This window comes from Canis aureus, chromosome 10, assembly GCF_053574225.1.
Source record: "Canis aureus isolate CA01 chromosome 10, VMU_Caureus_v.1.0, whole genome shotgun sequence".
NCBI lineage: Eukaryota > Metazoa > Chordata > Mammalia > Carnivora > Canidae > Canis > Canis aureus.
In genome coordinates, this window is record NC_135620.1 from 47,351,066 (window position 1) to 47,373,513 (window position 22,448).

Sequence of the window (22,448 nt, forward strand, 5' to 3'; positions counted from 1 at the left end):
GACACTGGACATTATGACAGGCATTCTTATGTTCCAACTATACCACTGACTTCATCTTGTTTACTTATATATGTTTTTCCTCAACTCTGATTTCTTTAAATACTTTGTATTCTCTTATATACATTTTGTAAACTGCCTCAAATCCTTTTGGGAATGAAACAGGCTGTTAGTGCATAGAAACCACAATGGATTTTACGCCAAACCTGTCACAACCCTAGATCCTATAAAAACACAATATGGCCTCAGAGAGACCTGGGCTGGAATCCTGATTCTGTAGGTTTCTAGCTACGTGATCTCAGGCAGGTCCCTTAATATTTCCAAACTTCCATTTCCTCTTTAAGAATAATGACATCTTCATTGTATTGTGGGTGGGAAAAATACTGATAATTTACATGAAAAGTTGATATTTAGTAACTGCAAAATAAGGAGCTATGCAGGCTGCTACCAAAAATACCTAAAGGCAATGTCTGGAAGACACAGGGACACAGACACATGGAGGATGTCATGTGACTACGCAGGCAGAGACTGGATGCATCTAACAAGCCAAGGAACACCAAGAATTACCAAGAACTACCAGAAGCTAGAAGAGGCAAAAGAAGATTTGTATGGAAAATGGTCATGACGATATTTTGATTTTGGACTTTTAGTCTCCAGAACTGTGAGAAAATAAATTTCTTATTTTAGGCTCAGTGGTTAAGCGTCTGCCTTTGGCTCAGGTCATGGTCCCGGGGTCCTGGGATCGAGTCCGCATTGAGTTCCCTGCAGGAAGCCTTCTTCTGCCTCTTCCTATGTCTCTGACTCTCTCTGTGTGTCTCTCATGAATAAATAAAAAAAAATCTTTAAAAACAAAATTTCTTATTTTAAACCATGCTGTTTTTGGAAATCTGTTATGGCAGTCATAGGAAACCGAAACATACCCCAACTCCTATAGCCCCAAAAGGCAGAAGTGAAATAACCAAACCAACTTTCAATCCAGTTGATCATCTGCCAAGGTCTCAGAGGTACATACCTCGTAACAAGATGCATTTCATGGAAGGTATATGTTAGAGGAGCACAAAGACTTTGACCTTAGGCTAAAATAAATTAATTACCCTCTCTGACCTTCAAACAGCTCATCTATAAAATGGGATTAGGTATAAATCAATACAGTTTAATTGAAAATGGCTGATTGGGATCCCTGGGTGGCGCAGCAGTTTAGCGCCTTTGGCCCAGAGCGTGATCCTGGAGACCCGGGATCGAGTCCCACGTCGGGCTCCTGGTGCATGGAGCCTGCTTCTCCCTCAGCCTGTGTCTCTGCCTCTCTCTCTCTGTGTGTGACTATCATAAATAAAAATTAAAAAGAAAATTAAAAAAAAAAGAAAATGGCTGATTAAGAGTACGTGTTAAGAAGGATTATGAGGAGTCATTTGGATAAAGAGGCAGAAACAGATGGAGGGTCAAAATACTCCATCTTCATTCTCTTCACGCCCCTGTGAACATCCTTCTTGGTTTCCTCTTCCACTGCCCACTTTTTAAACACAGGTGCTTCTTAGGGTTCTGATACTCGCTCACACTTCTCTTCCAACCTTAGATAAACCAACTGATTCTTATGGTCTTAAATTATCACCTATAGCTTCTGCTAATAATTTCAAATCTATCTCTCCCATCTAGTTCAGTCTCCTATCCTCATTTAATCCCATACATCCATCTCCACTTGGCTATCCCATACCACTGAGCAACCTGGGCTGCCCTGAAATTCAATTTAATTAAATTAAAATACAGTCATAAGGTAAAATGGTGAAACATATACCTATTTGTTCAATAAATATTTATGGAACGTACACTATGTGTTAAGCACTAGAGATACAAGTAAATGAATACATAAACACATTAATTTTAGACGTAGGGGAAATCTCTCAAGAAACTTATTCCAAGGGCAGCCCCGGTGGCTTAGCGGTTTGGCGCCACCTTCGGCCCAGGGCGTGATCCTGGAGACCCAGGATCTAGTCCCACGTCGGGCTCCCTGCATGGAGCCTGCTTCTCCCTCTGCCTGTGTCTCTGCCTCTCTGTCTCTGTCTCTCTCTCTCTCTGTGTGTGTGTCTCTCATGAATAAATAAATAAAATCTTTTAAAAAACAACAACAACAACAACAAAGAAACTTATTCCAAGCCACTTCTCTAGGCCTGAACTGATCCAGGAATCTGGGAAACCAGTCATTATTCACAGAATTCTAAATAACTTCGAGAAATACTAGGGGTGGCAGACTTAACATAGGGTTTCCTCCTTTGCTATCATTTTCCCCACAGAGCTGAGAAGCCCCTGTGAAGTATCAGAAAAAGCTTCAGTTATGGCCTTCCTTTCTGGCTTCAAAATAGTGACAGCCTCCAGCCTCCACAATTCCCTCTCCTTTGACTGCAGATGGGCTGCTCCTCTTAGTGGAGGCAGAGGGACGAGAGTTCTCTGCATGCTGGTGAAAGGCTTACACGGATGGCACTGAGGTCAGAGGACCTGTATGTCAGCCTGATTTTGCCCTCAAGTTAGCACTGTGACCTTGGACAAGTCAATTCACCCCTCTGACTTCAAAAATCTATCTCTAAGTGTCCTTCTAACCCTACATTCTATGATTTAGATTCTGTACTTCACAGGCTACCAAGCGGTGGGGGTCTTGGCAAGAAGAGACTCTTGCCCACTTTACCTGGTTCCAATAGATTATTCCTGGACACCATCCTCAAATCCAAGCATTTCTCAGACACTACAGAAATCCTAAAATTTGGGGCATGTGAGTCTTCTATCAGTCTAAGAAAAGTCTACTTAAATTTTCCCATAATAATGCCTTTCTTTGTTATTCATAACTGTCAGGAAACCTATGACCCCATGCAAGCTGACAGTTATTAAAAGAAGACCCTGTCCTCATCCCTGCAATGGCAACTAAATATTTTTAAATATTTATCCAAGATGGGGTGCCTGGATAGCTCAGTTGGTTAAGCGCCAGATTCTTGATTTCGGCTCTAGTCATGATCTCAGGGTCCTGGGATCCGATGGGCTCTGTGCTCAGTAGGAAGTCCACTTTCTATCCCCCTCCCTCTGCTCTCTCTCTCTCTCTCAAATAAATAAATAAATCTTTTAAATAAATAAATATCCAAGACAAGAGGACATCTCTATCCATCACTTACTCCACTCTTGCTTTCTTCCCAGACTACAGGCACCCTTGGATGTGGTCTGGGAAGAAATCCACATTCACCCAGTGAGTAAAGTGAAAGAAAGCCCAATTAGGATTTGAATGGACCAAGAGAAACAAGGGTACAGGTGGAAACTGTTCAGGTAATCCCAAAACTGAGGGTAGGTTTTACTGATACCAGATATTTATTTACTTAAATGATATTTATCTACTTAAATATCTACTTTACACGTAAATTTCTTTTTACCAGGAATCATTTTCTTTTTTTTTAAGTATTTTTTTTTTTATGATAGTCACACACACAGAGAGAGAGAGAGAGAGAGAGAGAGAGAGGCAGAGACACAGGCAGAGGGAGAAGCAGGCTCCATGCGCCGGGAGCCCGACGTGGGATTCGATCCCGGGTCTCCAGGATCGCGCCCTGGGCCAAAGGCAGGCACTAAACCGCTGTGCCACCCAGGGATCCCCACCAGGAATCATTTTCTAAGAGCTAAAATTATTTCTGTGCACAAGTTACTACATGCATCATCTGAAGTTGGGCTATAAAAGAGAACCAAGGGTTAAGTCTGTCCAAAGGGTCTCCTTAGGGGTGATATAATGAAAACAAAACAAAATAAAGCTGCTGGGAGCATCTGATATAATATAGAAGTGGCAATGTTGGGAGAAGGAGGAGGTCTTGGAGAATGGTCTTGGAACCTCTCAATAGTTTTGCTTCCACAGCAAACTTGAGAATCAAAAGAAATCATGTGGTAGTTTCTTATCCAACAAATATTTAGTGTCTTTATGTAAGAGATGCCATGGATACAAAACTGAATAACTGTTTGGACAGTTAGGTATGTGAGTCACCCAAACAACAAAGAACTATGTGATACCACTAGAGTAGAGGTATGGCTGTGCTCATGACCATGGGATACCCCAAAGAGAAAATAATGGAGGTTTGAGCTCCTACTTACCATTCTGTGAACTTGTCAATTTCCCTAATACTTGACTTTGTTCTTCCCATGTCCCTATACCAAAAGAACTAAACCACCAAATAATTTCCCTGTCATTGAGACATGGCTTCAATCTTTTAGGCATCCAGCAAATAGTTACTGAGCACCTATTTTGTGCCAGGGTCTGTGAAAGGCACTTTGATCTGTTAAATTCAGGTCTAGTGAGCAATTTATCCTGGGCCTCAGATTCATGAAATGTATATAATGTAAATTTTTTAGATTATATCCAAACAATAACATATATACAGCCATAGATATACTTACAGGATTAAACTTCAAAGCATATCATAACTTTTATAATCTTATTTGGGCAATTTTCAAAAATATATACAAATCTCCCTACTACTGTGCCACATATCATTCATGGAAGTGATCCAGTTCTCTCTCAATCGCTGTAAGGTCTTGCTGGACATTTAAGAGAAGGCAGCTAACAAACCACTTGTTGCACTATGCTCACAGAACTTAGTGTTTAGTGGGGAAACAGATATCAAATAAGGATACATATCAAACTAATAACCAGTTATCACAGGGCAGACAGTGGCATGGCATGAGGCTGAGCTGGTAAGCAGAGCTTTCCCTTTATCTGAAGTGTTTGAATTTTTACTATAAAAACATTCCCATATACTACCTGTGTAGTCATTACAAATTTCTACATCAGGTACATCATTAAAAAAACAACCAAGAAGAGGACCAGAAGACCATGGGAGAGGCTGACCCCAATGTGGGAGGAAGGGAGATGAGCAAAACACCAACTTGGAGCTTCAGGGTTGGTCTGAAGCTAAAACAGCTGCACACAACTCTGTGGTCACCATCATCTGCATACTCTAGGGAAGATAACACCAGGAATGGATGCTCAGCTTCCCATCTCAGAGCTTTCTTTTAGGCTCAATCACCTTCTGACCCCACAAATGAAACGATCTACTTCCATGTACTGAGTAACACAGATGATGAACATGTTACTCTCACCTTGTTTTGAAAGTTGCCTTTTCATGGAGAGCAATAAATCTTACCAGAAAATACTAAATGCTCCTGAGCTGAATCACAACAATTCTGTCTAGACTGAAATGTCTCATCTCCATTTTGTCAAACAAATTGTGTCTTGCCCATTACTGTTCACCTTATAATCCATATGGGCTTTACACAGTTCTATCAACAACAGAGCAGCCCCTGCTAATCAGCTTTCCCTCTGAGGAAAGTCTAACCAAATACAAATGATCTCAAGACATGCTAGAGAAATAAGAGTAGATATTGTGGAAATATCATTAGCCAGGCAACATACAGACTGCTAATGACAGATGGAACAGTTATAATAGACAAATTTTGGGATAAAAATATTTCCTTACACTGTCATTCTTTCTAATTTTCCTGTTATTTTGAAATATACTCATGTGGCATGGCTTTTACCAGAGGCAAAACCAATGACTGATCATCCAATAATGCTCCTGATGAGAGCAATTTGTATATGTGTGTGTACACATATGCGTGCACACATAATATTTTTAGTATGGCAGGTACCTCTCTGGAGTGTGCTGTGCACAGTTTTTAGGGACATGCACACAAGTAAAGCCAGCACAGAGTAATGCAACTGAATGTACCTCTGTATGAGGTGAACGACTTACTAGCAGAGGAAAAGTTCTGTGTGAAGGGCTTCATGTCTGAGTTCTACTCTAAGAGGTCCAAAGGAGTTTGTCTGGTGGATAGGGTTGTCAGGTAAAATAATGGGACACCCAGTTAAATTTGAATTTGGGGTAAATGACAAGTGACCTTTTTCTTGTATAGGTACCTCCCAAATACTGCATGGGCGTTCTGTATTTTTATTTGCAAAATCAGGCATAGATAAGAACTTTTAAAAAGCTAACAGTGGAAGAGGGGAAGATATGCACGTCAATCATCTTTCCTTCTTTGTCATGAATAGTGTCACTATCAGCATCAATTAACATTTACAGTATTCACATAGGGATGAGGTCCATGCTATAGGGAAGACCTATGAATTACTCCTTCCCTCTAAAACACTCAGAATATGCCTGCTTCTTCAATTGTGGACTCTTTATTCTTCCATCTTTAAGACCCAACCCAGTAATTGGCATGTGGTACTAGCTAAAAATACAGTTTTGAATAAATGAGGATGTGACATGGAACGACGATAAAGGGAGGAAATTTGGGGGGAGCAGGATAAAATGACAAAGCTGTACATGGCAGAAAATACAGGGGCCTTCAAGATAGTGATGACAGCCAAATCTGTAGTCACCTCTATCACCTATGAGCAGAACCTCTTAGCATAGTAATTCAATTGAACAGTCTCTTAGTTTAGTTAGTAAGGGTGATCTGTCCCAAATAACTGCAAAGCAGTCTAAGCATTCTGAGTGGGTAGGGGAACGGGAAATATATAAAATTGGGAAACCAACACTTACTCAATTATCCATTTTAAAAAGCCACAATGAAGGCGGACAGAGCATTGTAAAAAAAAAAAGCCCAAAAGAGAAACAAACAGTTCTGCCTAGGACGATGTAATAAGTTTTACGATGAAAGAAGTTATGTGAGATACATAAGCAGGCATCGCCTTCAGAGGCGTTTTGTACTTTATAGACTCTTTAATTATAAATATACATATATATATAAAAGCATATATATTTTTATTGAGAAGTTGCAAGAATATTACACTATCTTCCCACATACTCTATGTTATTCTATGGAATGAGAACTGAGTCTTGGGGTAAATTCACATTTCCTTTGAAGGTATCCTGGAATGGAAATTTTAAGTAAATAAAGTAGTATTTATTGGTCACATTGCAAAACACATAATAGTTTTTTTTTCTTTTTTAAAAAAGATTTTATTTATTTGAGAGACAACACTGGAGAGAGAACATGATAAAGAGAATATGAAGGGGGGGGTAGGTAAAGGGAGAGGGAGAAGCAGATTCTCTGCTGAGCAGGGAGCTCACTTGGGGCTCCATCCCAGAGCCCTGAGATCAAGACCTGAGCTGAAGAAGACATTTAACTGAATAAGGTACCGGGGTGCCCCTAATTTGTTTTAATGTATGTTGTTTTAAAAATAGCTCTGCCTTGGGCAGCCCCGGTGGCTCAGCGGTTTAGCGCCGCCTTCAACCCGGGGTGTGATCCTGGAGACCGGGGATCGAGTCCCGTGTCAGGTTTCCTGCATGGAGCCTGTTTCTCCCTCTGCCTGGGTCTCTCTGCCTCTTTTTCTCTCTGTGTCTCTCATGCATAAATAAATAAAATCTTTTTAAAAAAATAGTTCTGCCTTATTAAATACTAGCTGATTACAGAAAACTAAAAAAAATGAGGAAAACAAAAATATAAAAATAAAAATCACTAAAAATAATAATTATTCTCCTAGTCAGGAAATATTTGTAGCATATACACTTCTAGATTTCTTCTGCACATATATGCTATCAGACTCTGTATACTACCATGGAAGCTTGGTTTTCAACTACAAAGTGAACTTATCCAATGGCCAAATACATTCCCACACCACAATATTTAATGCTTTCATAGAAAGTTTCTACTGATGAATTACTTAACCAACTACCTATTGCTTAACATTTAAATTGTTTTCAGTTTTTTCTGCGATAAACTTCCTGACAGCTAAGTCTTTAAAAGATGTCCATCACTATTTCTCAGGGATAACTTCCTAGAGAAGAAACTGCTGAGTCAAAGACCATGTATATTTTTAAGACCTTTGATACGTATCATCATTTTACTCTCTAGGAGAGTTGTATCAACTTACTATCCTATAGTGATAAAATATAAAAGGGTCATTTTCCAAATTATTTTTCCAGGTTGGTCATCTCATAAAATATATGAAATCAGAATTTAGAGAAAACACAGATAGAGTAATATATGTAGTAAGTTTTCTATCCATAGAAAGCCTGTCCAAAAAGCCAGGATTTAAAAAAAAAAAAATCCCACTGTCCATAGTTTGCCTTTGGTGCAATGAACTGATTTAGATAAGAACTTTTAAAAAAGCTAAACTTGCAATCACAGTCTGTCATATTTATGGAACCGTGCTTGCTTTTACGTTACCATTCTAAAATGAGTTTATTAAAAATTAATATATTTCTTTGTTAAGTTAATAATTAAGCTAGCCTTGTTTTAAGATGATAATTAAGTTCCTGGGCAAAGGAATGCACCTGGCTTGAACATAACCAGAAGAAGATCATTTTTGATCAAACAAAAGGAAAACCAAAAATGATGGATTAGCCATCATTATCACAGTAATAGTGGTCCAGATGTGAAGTACCTCCTCAGTGAAAAACAAATAGGAATGAACAAGAATCTTTACAGCATTCAGAACCTCCAAAAAGAAGAAAAGACAGCCAAGGCAATGTTTTAAAATCCTATCTAAACCATATCTGAAAGTAAGGAAAATGCATGACACTATGAGAGAAGCTAATGAAGCAGAAAAATATTCTCCAATATACAACTTCCTTGAGGACTTCTGTAACAGGTATGGGAGGCATATGAAATGTTAGGCAGCCATGGGAAGTGCTAGATTGGGTTTGACCAAAGGAAAGGATAGTGGGAGAGTATCAATATTTTCTAATGACAACAGAAAAGCAACGTAGCTTACTCTTTTATTTGGTAAGTGCCATGCTCAATTGACCAACTCTGCTTTTCATCTTTTTTGAGACCTGGGAAAATAAAATAAAGAGAAAATACCCAGGGTACCTGGGTGGCTCAGTCGGTTAAGCGTCTGCCTCCAGCTCAGGTCATGATCTCAGGGTCCTGGGATTGAGCCCCCACATTGGGCTCCCTGCTCAGTGGGGACTCTGCTTCTCCCTCTCCTTCTGTGCTGTCTCACATTCTCTCAAATTAAAAAGAAAAGAAAAGAAAAGAAAGAAAAAAATAAAATATCCAAATAGAGAAACTTAATTTTACAAGATTAGAGAAACGTAAACTACGTTATGTTCTGGTGGCCCTGCAATCAAATAATTAAAGTCATTTGGTCAATGTCTATGATTAACTCAATGAGAGAAAATGTTTGGCTACCCAGCCAGATTAAAAGAAACACAACACATTTTTTTAAATAGATTGCTCTCTTAGGTAATAGTCTTGAACAAATGAGTGTATAGAGTCAGAAACTTCAGTTCTTTCTGAAATACTATGCATCGATCTTGTTATGACAATTCTATAGGACTGGGATGGGTCATCCAGGCAACTAAGGTAATACAATGGTAATGCTTTGCTCATTTTAAAGAAAGAGATTAGCATTTCTAAAGTCAGTGTACTCACCCAATGTCATAACAAACCTCAGAGGCAAAGGAAAGGGACTGAAACTCTGAGAACCATAAACTGAGAACTAAGAAAACTCCTCCCCACTGAAGATTATTCAGGTGTATAAGAGGCACATGAAGGAATCCTTAAGACCTCAAACATCATTGTCAACCTTGAGTCTGGTGGATTTTTTAGCTTAAGGGAAAAAAATGAGCACTAAGCCTGATGTGATTCGCAAGTGTTTGTGGCCTGCATGCCTGGTGGGTCTGCTCATCACTGGCGTGCTCTCCCTGGACTGTAACTTGCTACATTTTCACCTGAGGAAAGTCACCTGGCAAAATCTGAGACTTCTGAGCAGTATGAGCAATTCATTTCCTGTAGAGTGCTTAAGAGAAATCAAAGCTTTTGAGTTGCCCCAAGAGATCCTATCACACACCCAGCCTGTGAAAAGATACATCGTGGAGGCCTTCTATGAAATGTCTATACAAGCCTTCAACATTTTCAGTCAGTACACCTTCAAATCCACTTGGGAAAATGATTATCTGAAACAAATCCAAATCGGACTTGATCAACAGCTGCAATACGCGGAACGATGCTTGGAGGAAGAGGAGAAAGAAGAGGATGACTCAAAAGAGATGGAAGAGGATGGGATAAACCACTCAGAAGCTACGGTCCCCCAGCTAAGCAATCTAGAACTTAGGAGATATTTCAATAGGATAGACAACTTCCTGAAAGAAAAGAAATACAGCCACTGTGCCTGGGAGATCATCCGAGTGGAAATCAGAAGATGCTTCTACTACTACTTTCAGAAATTCGCACCACTGCTCAGGAAAAAATAAGGTATATTTTTATAATTAAAGTTCCACTTCTCTCCAACATCTTCTCCTTCATCTTCTTTTAAGAAATTAATTAGGCTAGCCCTAAGCCTACCCTCCGTTGGAGTGGCAGTGATTTAGGTAATGTTTACTGTCTCTAAAGTTGGCCTTGAGACATCAGCTACATCCACCTTTTTTAAGAGGGATGCCAACCATCTGCTGTGTACCAATAGTCTTGTTAGAAAGTTCTGAAGATAGTTTTAAAGGAAAAAAAAAAAACCTCTCCATATTCTCCTCTTTCCTTCCTCTTTCCTTTTGCTATTTTATATTTGCTTTGCTCTACTGCCTTTGACTTTGTCAAGCCAATGGCTGGAGGATATGAATGAGAAAATGCTGTAAAATGTAACACCTCAATGATTTTAACTGTCATACTGCCAAGGCAGTTTATTCTGTGAAAGTTGAGCATGTTAAAGGAGCTTATTCTACAAGTTTTCATAGAGTTAAAACCTTCCCTTTCTACCCTTGCCTCAAAAAAAAAAAAAAGTTGAAATTTCTGCCCTATTTGCTTCTCAGTTTGGTTTGTTTGAAATGATACAGTTTGTAGGATGGCATGTTATTATTTTAAGAGAATGAAGATCCTCAGTGATATCAGATGGTTGAATTAGATGGCCATTAAGTTCTCATTCATCCTTTGAGAGCCAATGATTCTTATGTGGAAAACACAGTTCATTCCCACTGCCTACTATTTGATTTCTACACCCAAGTGCATGGAAAATGCTGCATAAAAGTATAATATCTGCCTTTCATTGTTTCTCTGTACTTTTTATTTATTTTTTTTCCTCTGTATTTTTTAAATGCCTGAGATGAAGTATCTACAATCATATTTCACATTGGATTTTCCCATTTAGAAAGCCAATTTCTGTTGAGTAAACTAGTTATAATAATACATGACACTTTACTACAGTTTATCTTTTTAGAAATTATCTTATATCCAGATTACCTAGATTATTATTTTTTTAAAGATTTGATTTATTTATTCATGAGATACACACAGAGAGAGGCAAAGACATAGGCAGGGGGAGAAGCGGGCTCCTCTCAGGGAGTCCGATGCAGAACTCATCCCAGGACTCTGGGATCGTGACCTGAGCCAAAGGCAGACGCTCAACTACTGACCATCCAGGTATCCCAGATTACCTAGATTATTAAATTTTCATGTGTGATCCTTCATCTGCATTAATCCATTATCCAACTGAGATTAATTTTCTCTTCCTCTTTCCTTCATCCCATTTCAGAATCATGTACCTTCAAGCAAGAATTAATATAAAGATTTGTGGCTACCCAGATGCAAATGCACAAAGAATGCACCTGGTTCCACCACTGAGAAACCTCTCCTGTTATCCTGTTTCAAAGGCCAGCTACTGAACTGTTTATATTCAAAGTTCATTCAAGTACAGGGCTCAAATGGTAAATCCAAATAGAAAAAATCTTATAAAACTGAGGCAGATTTCAGCCAAAAATTAAAAGTTGTGGATGATGGTATACTGGTTATCAATGGAAGGAATGTAAATAAAATGAGTTATTAAAATCCTTTTAGTAAAAACAACTCATCAACAGAGTTGTCCTAAATGGGTGGGGGGGTGGGGAGAGACAGGAAGAGGCACCATAAACTGTAAAGATGTTGGGGCATGCAAACTACTAAGCAGAAAATATACACTCAGTATTTTCCTACAATTTTTCTAACAATGCTTTTGCATAGTCTCCCTAATAACTCTACCGAGATCATGTCAGTTATTTTAGTAATTTATGGTTGCAGTCTTGCCAAATGTTTACTATGCTAGAAGGAAGAGAATTGGCACTTTGAGTCAATAAAGATTGTCCAATTACATGGGCAGGGTCAGAAGTCAGAACAGTATGCTTTTATCAGGAGCACCTCTAATCAGAAAAAGGAGAATGTTCCCACTGGAAAAAAAAAAATAGGTTAAGGGCATAAACTGATATCATCATAAAAGAATAAATACTAACAACAACAAGAAAAATGTTTAGTCTTATTTGTGGTTAAGGAAATACAAAAGAAGACAAGAGGATACCCCCCTCTCATCCTTCAGCAGAAACAAAAAAGGGTAATTATAATACAGAGCATGAGTGGGGTGCAGGATACAGGGGGAAAATATCCTCTTGTATATTGTTAGAGAGCGGGTAAAGTGGCACAACTTTCCTACAGGACAATCTTAAATATGCTTTAAAAAGTGCATTAACTCTTTCAACCTAGCTATACTAGCTCCAGAAATTTATTCAAGGAAATCACTATTCATTGGGGCCCTGTTTATAATATCTCCCTTTCTTTTGCTTTCATTTTTACTTCTCTGTATTTTCTATTTTTTCTACAGTGATTCGGGGAAGGGGAGGTTAATTCTAAAATTAAAGAAACTGTACAAGCTCATCTTCCACTACAATTATCCTGTTTTCCTTACTGGGGTAGACTGGGACAAACACTGCCCTTTCACTTTGCTAATGATGCCTTTGGGCATTTCTTGAGCAACCCAAGTCAGCCTCATTGCTTCTTTCCTGCTGCTTCTGCTGCTAAATTTCAAAGGAATCTTTCCTTAGGCATCATTTTCATAATGAAATGTTTGTAAAGTATCTCCCAGTGCCTCAAAGATTTTGCTTTTTTTTCTTTTGTTCGTCCCACCGATAAAATCCAGAAATCGCCAGAGAAAGTGCTCTGTGTCCACCTTCCTGACTTAGCAGTCTCCTCTGTTTTTCTATTTATTGAATGGAACTCAAATTTCTGTTACGTCAGGTAAAGGGAAAACTCCTAGAACTGAAGAGCTCCCACTTAAAATGCCCGAGTGGGTTACGCAGGTCACAAGCATTTCCATGGAAGCTGGCTTCCTCCCTCCCCAGGCTTGGGGAAGGGACCAACAGGTAGAGGGTGAAAAGAGTGTGCCTGGGCGATGATTGCGCCTCCATCAGAAAAAGCTGGCAACGCTGGTCTAGTAAGGCTGAGCGTGCATAGGATCTAACAGGTGCACAGGCTTGGCCTCCCCTCAACAGGCAAAGGGCCTCTCCAGGCACCCCGCGGGGACCCTGCCTTCCCAGGCCGGCTGCTTCGCTTTTGCCCTCCTCTTCAATAATCCACCCCCCCTAAAACAGAAGCACGATGTGGAAGCATGTAATGGTGAAGGAAGGCACAGAAACAGGGCTCCCTATGATCCAGCAGGGGCACCCCCAGGGAACCTCGGGGGCTGCCCCAAACCCCTGGTTCGCAAGGACTTGGGACCGTGAGCATCGCCCCCAGCCGCGGCCGCCCCGGGTCCTCCGGGTCTGCCTTCCAAGCGCTGACAGCGGACCCGGGACTCCGGCTTGGGGCCCCGGCCCACGTCGACATCCCGCGTTCAGGCTCGGGGAGCCACCTCCCCGCGGCTTCCAGGCAAAGTCTCGAGGCTCCCCGGGTTACTTCCTTCCGCACCGTCGCCTGTGGAGCAGCCCGCGGAGCTCCGCAGACCCGGGCCTCGGCCTCTGTCCCGCCGCGAGGGCCCCGACGCCGGCTGCGGGGGGCGAGGGGCGGGGGGCGGGGGGCGGGGGGCGGCGGGCGAGGCCCACGCGGGAGCCGCGGACACCCGGCGCGGCCCGGAGCTCGCCCCTCCCGCCTGCGGACAGCGGCGCGTCGGAGGTCGGCGGTGCGCAGCCGCCCGCCCCCCTCGGCCCCCCTCGGCCCCCTCCGCCCCCGCCCGCCCCCCTCCGCCCTCTAGCCTCGGGCCGGGGTGCGGCGGCCCCGCGGGGCTCGGGCTCCCCTGACGGGGGCGGGGGGCGCCCTTCTCTCCGCGAGTCCCGCCGGGTGTTGCGGAGGCAAACAATGGGGGAGCCGCGGGGGAACAAAAGGCCGCTCGTCCCATCCCACGGGCTCGGTGCCGCGGCCCCTGCGGGGAGGCCGGGTGGGAGGCGGCGGGAAGGCGGGAGAAGGAAGGGGACGGCGGGACTCACTTGCCAGGCTCCCGAAGTCCGAGGGGTCCGCGGGCGGCGAGGACGGCCGGCGGGACGCGTGTTTGACAGCTGGGGCCCGCGGGGTCCCCGCCCCCCCTCCGCTGCCCGCCCCGCGCCCCGCGCCCCGCCCCGCCCCGCGCCCCGCGCCCCGCTCCCGCCCGCGCGCACTTTCGCAAAAAGTTTGTCTCCCGCCGCCCGCCCGCAGCCCGACGGACCCGCGGCAGGCGCCCTGCGCTCGGGACGGCCCCGGGGCCCCGGCTGCGGACCGGCCCCGCCCGGGAAGGGCGCGCGCGGGCAGGGGCGGCCCCGGACGAGCGCGGCCCCGGAGCGCGGCCCCCAGGTGCGCCCGCTCCCGGCCCCCGGCCCCCGGCCCCGCGCGGCGCTCACTCACCGTGGGGCTCGGACCGCCAGCCCGCGGCCCTCCCTGCAGGCTCCTGCGCCGGGCCAGCCGCGGCCGGCTCCCGAGGACCAGGGCGAGCCGGGGCGGGCGACGGCTGCGGATCCGGATGGCGCGCGCGGCGGCCAGGAGCGCGCGGGCGGGCGGGCGGGCGGGCGGGCGCGGGGCTGGAGCTCCGGCCGCCGCCGCTCCCGAGTAGCCCCCGCAGGCGCCGGCGTGCGGCCCTCGCGCGGGGGCGCCGAGCGGGGCGGGGGGGGGGAGCCCCCTGGCGGCCGCCCGCGAAATGGCAGCTCCGTGGGCGAGGCAAGTCAGGTCGCGGGGAGGCTCCACTTGCCTCCCGCAGAGGATGGGGGGCGGGGGCCGGGGCGGGGGGCACCGCGCGGTGCACGCGGGCTCCCAGCCTCGCGGCACGGCAGACCCTCCCACCAGCGCGGAGAGGGAGGTAGCGCATCAGAAGGGGAAATCACCTTCTCCAAGATCTTCCGACACTCTTAGTAAGAGGAGTCACTAGACAGGAGCTTCCTAAGGAAAATAATGCCTTCCACATCTCTTTATTCCTCTATAGCACCTTAACACGTGTTGATGGAGGAGTACCAAATGGCTAAGTATTGCATTTTACGATTCTAACTAGACACTTGAAAGAGGTATTGAAATACACACATGATTTTATTTGTTTGTTTATTTATTTATTTGAGAGAGCTGCACAAGGAGGGGTGAGGGGAAGGGCAGAGGGAGAGGGAGAAGCCGACTCCCCACTGAACCGGCAGCCGGGAGTAGGGGCTTGATCCCAGGATCCTGAGATCATGACCTGATGCTTAACCAACTGAGCCACCCAAGTGCCAGGAGGTGTGGAAATATATTAAGTAGAAATAGGGTAGGTGATTAACAGCCTCCTCCATAAAAGTGGCTTTGACACCTACTAAATGAGAACCTCTAAAACCACACACACATGGCTTCTATCAAGTTATTTCTCATATTGTAAGAGATATTTAACAAATAGTCATGGTCAAATGATATCAACACTGGATTAAGTGATGCCATTTAATTCTGTGCCACTTGGGCAATGCAAAGGTATTGGAGATTGTGAGTATGAGACGCAAACATGAGGGGGGACATAGATACAAATATACAGCCATTAATCAATGATTCTATTGATTATCGAGTAATGCAATTTCATTTCCAAACTGCCTCAAACCCTAGTCACTGCTTTTAAAGCTCCTCTTGTCCCTATGGCCTCATGGCAATCAGAACACTCTTCATCATCCAGAACAATCAGGATGGAAGTATCTCTTAATTACCCCAGTTTACCTTTAATTGTCCTTCCCTTTCACTCACCAGTCTCTAATCAGGAAGTCTGTTGTCTGCTTAACAATTCCTATGACAAGATCTTTTCTGTCCTGTCAAGAGAGGAAAAATAAGGTTTCTTGACTCAGAAACTAAAGCAGAACATTGAGATCCAACTTCTGCCCTTGGAGATAGGGCTCATGCTCCAGGGTACAGATGAGCAGGGCAAGCAGGGTGAACAGGGCATTCAATTCTAATCAATAGGCCTTAATGGAACTGTCTCTGCCTCTCTCCTTGCTTTTCAGCTTTGCCTGTGGGAAAAGAGAACTTTCATCCCATTTCCACCCCTTGAGTGACTTCTTCCCTGGGGAGAAATGGTAAATCTTGTGATTGGGAGGGAGCTATTAGTATTTCCTGGATAATTTTCATCAGTGAGTGGAGTCAGTGTGGTGAATGGTGCCGCAGCTCTTGCCTACTCTCTGGCCCAGCTTCTCTGCCTGTGACCTGGTGGGCTGGATGGAGAGGGATGGCTCAACCTTCACAATGTGCTCTGAAGGGCCAGCATTTAGATTTAAGCCCTCTTCGGTCGTCTTGTGTCTTTGTCTTGTCAGGCTACTACAACAAAGGTTGGGAGCTTCCCCAAAACAGAAGGGCATTTCTCACAGTTCTGGAGGCTAAGAAGTCCAAGATCAAGTTGCCAGCAGATTCAGTATTTGGTGAGGGCTTGCTTTCTCATAGACAGCTTTTCACTGGGTCCTCACAAGGCAAAAAGGGGCAGGGAGCTTTCTCAAACCTCTTTTATAAAGACACTAATCCCATTCCTAAGGCATCTACCCTCATGACTGATTACCTCCCAGAAGCTCCATCTCCCAATACCATCACACTGGGGGATAGGATTCAACAGATGAATTTTGGGAGGGCATAAACATTTCATCTGTAGTGTCCTGGGCTATACCTCATTCTCCAGTCCAGCCTTTTTTATTTTTTTTATTTTTTATTTTTTAATTTTTTTTATCAGAGCTTTCCTTAGGTATTTTATAGGAAACTAACTGGCTCCATCACGAATTGAACACGATCCTTTTCTCACTGGCTATTATTCCTTATGTGTAAGGTTCTTTGTTTGTAGGGAAACACAATCTGAAGGGAAAGACTAGGGGAAGGGAAGGATTCAGATACCAAATGTCCATCCCACCCACACCAATCCTCTTCCTCAAATTTGCTCCACTGCTGTCTTCCCCATCTCCGTGAACAGCCTCTCCAACCTTTCATTGGCTTAAAGCCCCAAACCATGGAATCATTTTTTACTTTTCTCCTTTTCTGTTCCACTTCTAATCTACCAGCAAATCTCATTGGCTTTACTTTCAAAAGATATCCAAACACTGACATCTGTTTCTACCATCTCAGTCCAAGCCACAAATACCTGTAGCTAGGATTACTATAATAACCTTCTAACTGGCCCTCTTGCTTCCACCTTGTCCCCCACATAGAGCAGTCCATGTGATTCCAGTAAAAGTGTCATCTTATTTTGTCAGCTTATTACTCCAAATCCTCCTTGGGCTCCTCTTTCAACTCTACTTAAAATTATAATCACTTTCCCCTTCTAACACTCCCCATCCATATTCCCTGCTCCAATTTTCTCCACAGAATTTATTGCCATCTAATATTTAGAGAGGTATAACCTGTTATATATAAAACTAACCTGTGTTAGTTTTCTAAGGCTGCTGAAACAAAGCACCACAAACTTAATGATGTACAAGAATACAAATTATTATCTATAGTTCCAGAGGTTAGACATTCAACACAGGTCTCATTGGTATCAGCAGGGCTGTGTTACTTTTTGAAGTCTATAGGGGAGAAAGAATCAGTTTCCCTGTTTTTACTGGTTTCTGGAGGCTGCCCATGTACCTTAGGCTGTGATCCCCTTTCTCCATCTTCAAAATCTGCAACAGCAGCCAACATTTCATTTTCTTCACTCTGCCCTTTCTTCTTCCCTCTTCCACTTATAAAGGCCCTTGGGATTATACCAAGCCCAGCCAAATAATCCAGGATTATCTCCCTCTGTGAAAGTCAGCTGATTAGGGACCTTAACTCCACCCACAAGGCCAATTCCTCCTTGCCATGTAATGGAACATGTGTGGATAACACAGGTTATGGAGATAAAGGTGTGGGATTGTGGTAAAGGTGTGGGATTGTGGGGGGCCATTATTCTGTCTACCACATCCATCTACTCTTTCCACTAGAAAGTAATCCACATGACATGGGTTTTTATTTATTTTGTTTATTACTCTACCCTTGGGCTAGCTCAATAAATGTATGGATAATTGCTATGGACTGAATTATATCCCACCTCCCTCTACCACCAAATGCAGATGTAGAAGCCCTATCTCTCAATGTGATGGTATTTGGACACTGAGCCATTAAGAGGTAATTAGGATTAAATGGAGTGATAAGAGTAGTGTCTTCACGATAAGATTAATGGCTTTATAAGAAGAAACAAGAAAAGAGAGATTGTTCTCTCTCTGCCATGTGAGGACATGGTGAGAAGGTGGCCATTTGTAAGCCAACAAGGCTCTCACTGGGAATCAAATTGATTCATGATCAATGAATCGATCATGATTCATGATCGGCATCATGATCTTGGACTCCCCAGTCCCCAAAACTATGAGAAATAAATGTCTATCATTTAAGCCATCCAGTCTATGGTATTTTGTTACACCAGCCTGAATAGACTAATATGGCACTCAAATATGTGTTGAATTAATTAATGAAGAGAAGTCATTAGAGGTATTGCAAATACTTAATGTCTACTAAGCAGCACCTATAATATGCCAGTTGCTTGATAAGTATATCTCGTTTAATTCTCACAAGATCCCTATGTAGTAAATACAGGTGAAGAAATTATAGACCAGAAAGGTGAGGGAACTTGCCCAAGGTCATGCAGCTTGTACATCATGTAGGCAGGTTTTAGACTTGGCAGTGTGACTTAAATCCATAGATGGAACCCTCACACTCCCCTGCCATTATCAGGCGGCAATAGGCTGCCTGCGATCTTGCCTTCAAGATGCTTACAAATTAGTAAGAGAAATACAACTAGCAATACAAGAAGACCATGAGGGGAAGGTGTAGAAGAGGCTAATACATTTCTGAGGAGCACAGACACAAGATTAATTCTGGATGGAGCTGACTGTGAAGAGTTTCAGGGAGGATGTAGCATTTGAGTTTAACTTCAAGATGATAAACAGTTTCTCAGTTAGAAAAGTTGTTTCAAGTACAGAAAACTTGTGAAGTCAGAGGAAGGTAGGAAAATGATAGATGTGTCCTGGAAACCAAGATGAATCTAGTTGGTATGGGGACTACATGTGCAGTTAGATGATAAGGTCTGGAATCCCAAATGCTAGGCTAGAGATCAAGGGAAATGTAATGATTTGTGTTAAGTTATTAATGGAGAAGTTTTACCTGAAGTAGCTGCCAAAGCAATATCTGAAGTATTAACCCAAATGGCAATAAGTAGAAGACAAAAATTAACTTCTTGCTGGATAAAAATGTTTTGAGAAGCTGCTCTGTTTACCACATTATAAAAGGGCAATCATGGATCTGTCATTCTAGGTCCACCACACAGCCTCATATATCTTAGACCCAATTTTTTGCTTTCTAAAGTGAGCAAAATTTGACAATGAAAGCAACTGGGTTATTTCTGACCTTTGGACAAGTATAATTTTCATGATTTCCATTTCACAGGTGAAGTAACTAAGGCTGGAAGAATTGACTTGCCTCAGATTACACAACCAAAAAGATTGGGACATCAATTTTAGGTCTCATGACCAGTACTGCTATGTGTCCTGATATAGCAGTGGAAAAGTCCCCAAGGGTGTGTTTATCCAAGATGAAGTTGTCAGATTTCAAGCTGTTTCAGATAAATCTATACAGGTAGCTATGGAATAAGTCTAAGGAATTTGGATGGAGGCACTTATGATTCTCACTTTCAAGCTCTTCCAGGGAAAAGATCATCTGAAATGATGCATTTTAGGGAGACAAAGTAGCACAGTAATTAAGAGAATAGGCTTCAGAGTCTGAAAGACTCATGTTAACTGTGTCTATTAGCTCATTACTTCATAGCTGTGTCTATTATCTCTTTTATAAAATGGGGGTAAATGATATAGGTGGTTATATGGATTCAGGCAAGGGATGCATGGAACATTCCTAGTACAGTGCTTGTCACATGACATGTGCTCCAGAAACCCCATCTCTCTTTCTTTCCAGCACATAGTTCTCACATCACTCTCACACAGACCCTCTCTCATGAGGGTAAGAGATCCCAGCCCCCAGCATGTGTTATATTCCACACTCAATCTAGAAGCCTCACTGTCCCTTGGAATGTCATCTCCTAGAATTGGGAACAAAAAGAGAATATTTCTGGGTAGTTTGATATAGAATTAATAACATTCACATTCTTTGCCCAAGTCAGTGCAAATTACTTTCTATCATTTTCATTTCATGCTTTATACATTTCCTGCATGGGGAAAGCCATGCTGGTCTTCAAAAATATATGAGAAAAATCCCAGAAAGATCCTGTTGCCAAACCACCTCATTACAGCTTCCACTGAGAGGGCACCAAAAGAGCAAAGGGATATCGTAAGAGTGTCACCATAGTAACATTATAACACATTGCGATAAAGTGGAGAAAACATGTTTGCATAGTCATTGACAAACATTGACTCACAATCACGTTGCTCTGGAGAGCAGTGCTCACTCAAATTAGATTTGTGAGAGGTATTACTATTAATTTTGGTAGTCTGATTACCCAGTAGCATTGTGTGCTAACCATCATTATTATAGGCAGCTTACTAACAAAGAGCAGACATTCTCAGAGTCCTTCTTTTCATACCAAGCAGTGAGAGTTAACACAATTGTCTTAACAAATCTTCAACAGTAAGGCATACTTCAATCCTATCCTATCTTGAGGAGATGGAACTGAGGCATGAAGAGGTATAGGCTTTGAGACCTGGGAAAAACCTGTGACACCGTTCAAAGTTGTAACAGTTTCGCAAAACAAGATGGTGCCATTTGGAATCATTATGGACAAATGCCTGCGTTCCATTCTATAGGAATAGAGTGAATGTTCTTTCCTAAGTTATTTTTTAAGCTAATTTTATTTAAATGAGATTGTGATCTTTCCTCCTGCTCTTTGGATCTATTTGTATTTTTCATAGTGATCCAGTGTCTCTATAGCTCTCCTTACCAAGCTGTGTTTTTTGGGGTTTTGCTTGTTTATAAATCATTTGAATCTTTACTAAGTGAGTCTTCTTTGTAGAGAAGCAGAGGGGTTTTGTTCTGGACTGACACAAACCGGGTGTAGTACGCTGTGATCTGCCTCAATACTCTGAATAATGGAGAAGAATTGTCCTCTAGGAATTGTCCAAAAATACGTCAGTAGATAATGATCTAAGGAGATTTAGTTGCCAGGCTTATCATTCTAAGGTAGTTTCATGTCAAGATAGCATAGCCTGGATCCCCCAGATCAATTTAAGAGTGAGACTTCAGCACCTTTCTAAGATGGGGAAATCAGACCACTGTGTGTTCAATGGGCTTGAGAAATTGTGTTCTCAAGGTGACTCATACGGAAGGGGATAAGAAAACAGAGAAGAAGATGATGTGTCTTGGATGCTTCAACCTTGATTGCATCCCCTCCTCCTCCAAAAAGGAAAAAGGGAGATCTCTTATGGACTTTCTCTCAAAGAGGGAAAAACACAGCTTTACTGTCTTTGTGATCAGGGTCCACTACCATGGCCAATAAGTCAGTCATTAATTCCAGCTGCCATGTTTGGCAAAACAAAACAAAACAAAACAAAACAAAACAAAACAAAACAAAATGTCTTTTGTGCCTTCTCAACTCTCCTTGAATATTTGTGGTAAGAAATGAAAGAAGTAAAGTGTTTTATTGTTTGACCAAAGGTGGCTTTTCATGAGCAAGGAGCCTAACCCTCCTGGCATAAAAATAAACAAGGTTCTTCTTTTCACATCGTAATTAAGGCAAAACACAAGAGTGAGGGGATCACTTGTCCTGACCTACTTTAACTTCCAGCTGTTTTACCTACTCAAGACCCCATTTCCTCAAGATTCCAATTAGATTTGATACACTGCTCAATATTAATTTCCTCCTAAGATGCTCCTTCACCACTTGGAAAGCCCCTTGGGTTGAATAATTACTGAATTTCTAAACGGCCTCCGGCCAGTTTCAAATATGATAGTATTTCGTGTCTAGTAATATGAAAGATTTGCCTTGGATATTGAACAGCCCTGATGATGCCTTTCTGAGGAAAAAGACTTCTCTGAAAGGTTTTTAGAAAAGTTTCAGTTATAATTTTTCCCCAGTCATATTGCTTAAGGCTCAGCAGAGTCCCTGGAGAGATGAATGGACAATTTCCTTCCTTCTTCTTATTTATTCTTTCTTTTTTTCCCTCTTTCTATCCCTCCTCTTCCTTCCCTCCTTTCTTTCTCTTCCCTTTTGTTACTTCGTATCAAAGAGAATTTCTGACAGCTTGGTAACTCATCAAGATTTCTACCCAATGTCCTAGAAAAACAATTCTCCT

At 42.7% G+C, this 22,448-nt stretch overlaps 2 protein-coding genes and 1 long non-coding RNA gene across 6 annotated transcripts in view; 2 read left to right on the top strand and 1 right to left on the bottom strand.

The window, feature by feature from the left end:
• The window catches only part of LOC144322329 (uncharacterized), a 40,615-nt gene extending 35,445 nt beyond the window's left edge, over positions 1–5,170 (top strand). For both annotated transcript variants that reach the window (XR_013387967.1, XR_013387966.1), the window contains exon 2: positions 4,805–5,170. This is a non-coding gene — a long non-coding RNA (uncharacterized LOC144322329). The remainder of the gene's footprint in view (positions 1–4,804) is intronic.
• The window catches only part of MOB3B (MOB kinase activator 3B), a 190,484-nt gene extending 175,779 nt beyond the window's left edge, over positions 1–14,705 (bottom strand). Inside the window, exons 1-2 of one of the 3 annotated variants that reach the window (XM_077912202.1) lie at positions 14,569–14,681; positions 8,833–8,970 (exon numbers count right to left, since the gene is read on the bottom strand). The gene's annotated coding sequence lies outside the window, so the exon portion shown is untranslated. Of the gene's footprint in view, positions 1–8,832; positions 8,971–14,177; positions 14,288–14,568 lie in introns of those variants that run through there. The other 2 variants (XM_077912201.1, XM_077912204.1) reach the window with 2 other exon arrangements.
• Positions 9,514–11,824, top strand: IFNK (interferon kappa). Its single transcript, XM_077912205.1, has 2 exons — positions 9,514–10,218; positions 11,486–11,824. Exon 1 carries the CDS (start codon positions 9,588–9,590, stop codon positions 10,215–10,217), a length of 630 nt encoding a protein of 209 aa, XP_077768331.1. The 5' UTR covers positions 9,514–9,587; the 3' UTR covers position 10,218; positions 11,486–11,824.
• Positions 14,706–22,448: the final 7,743 nt, after the last annotated feature.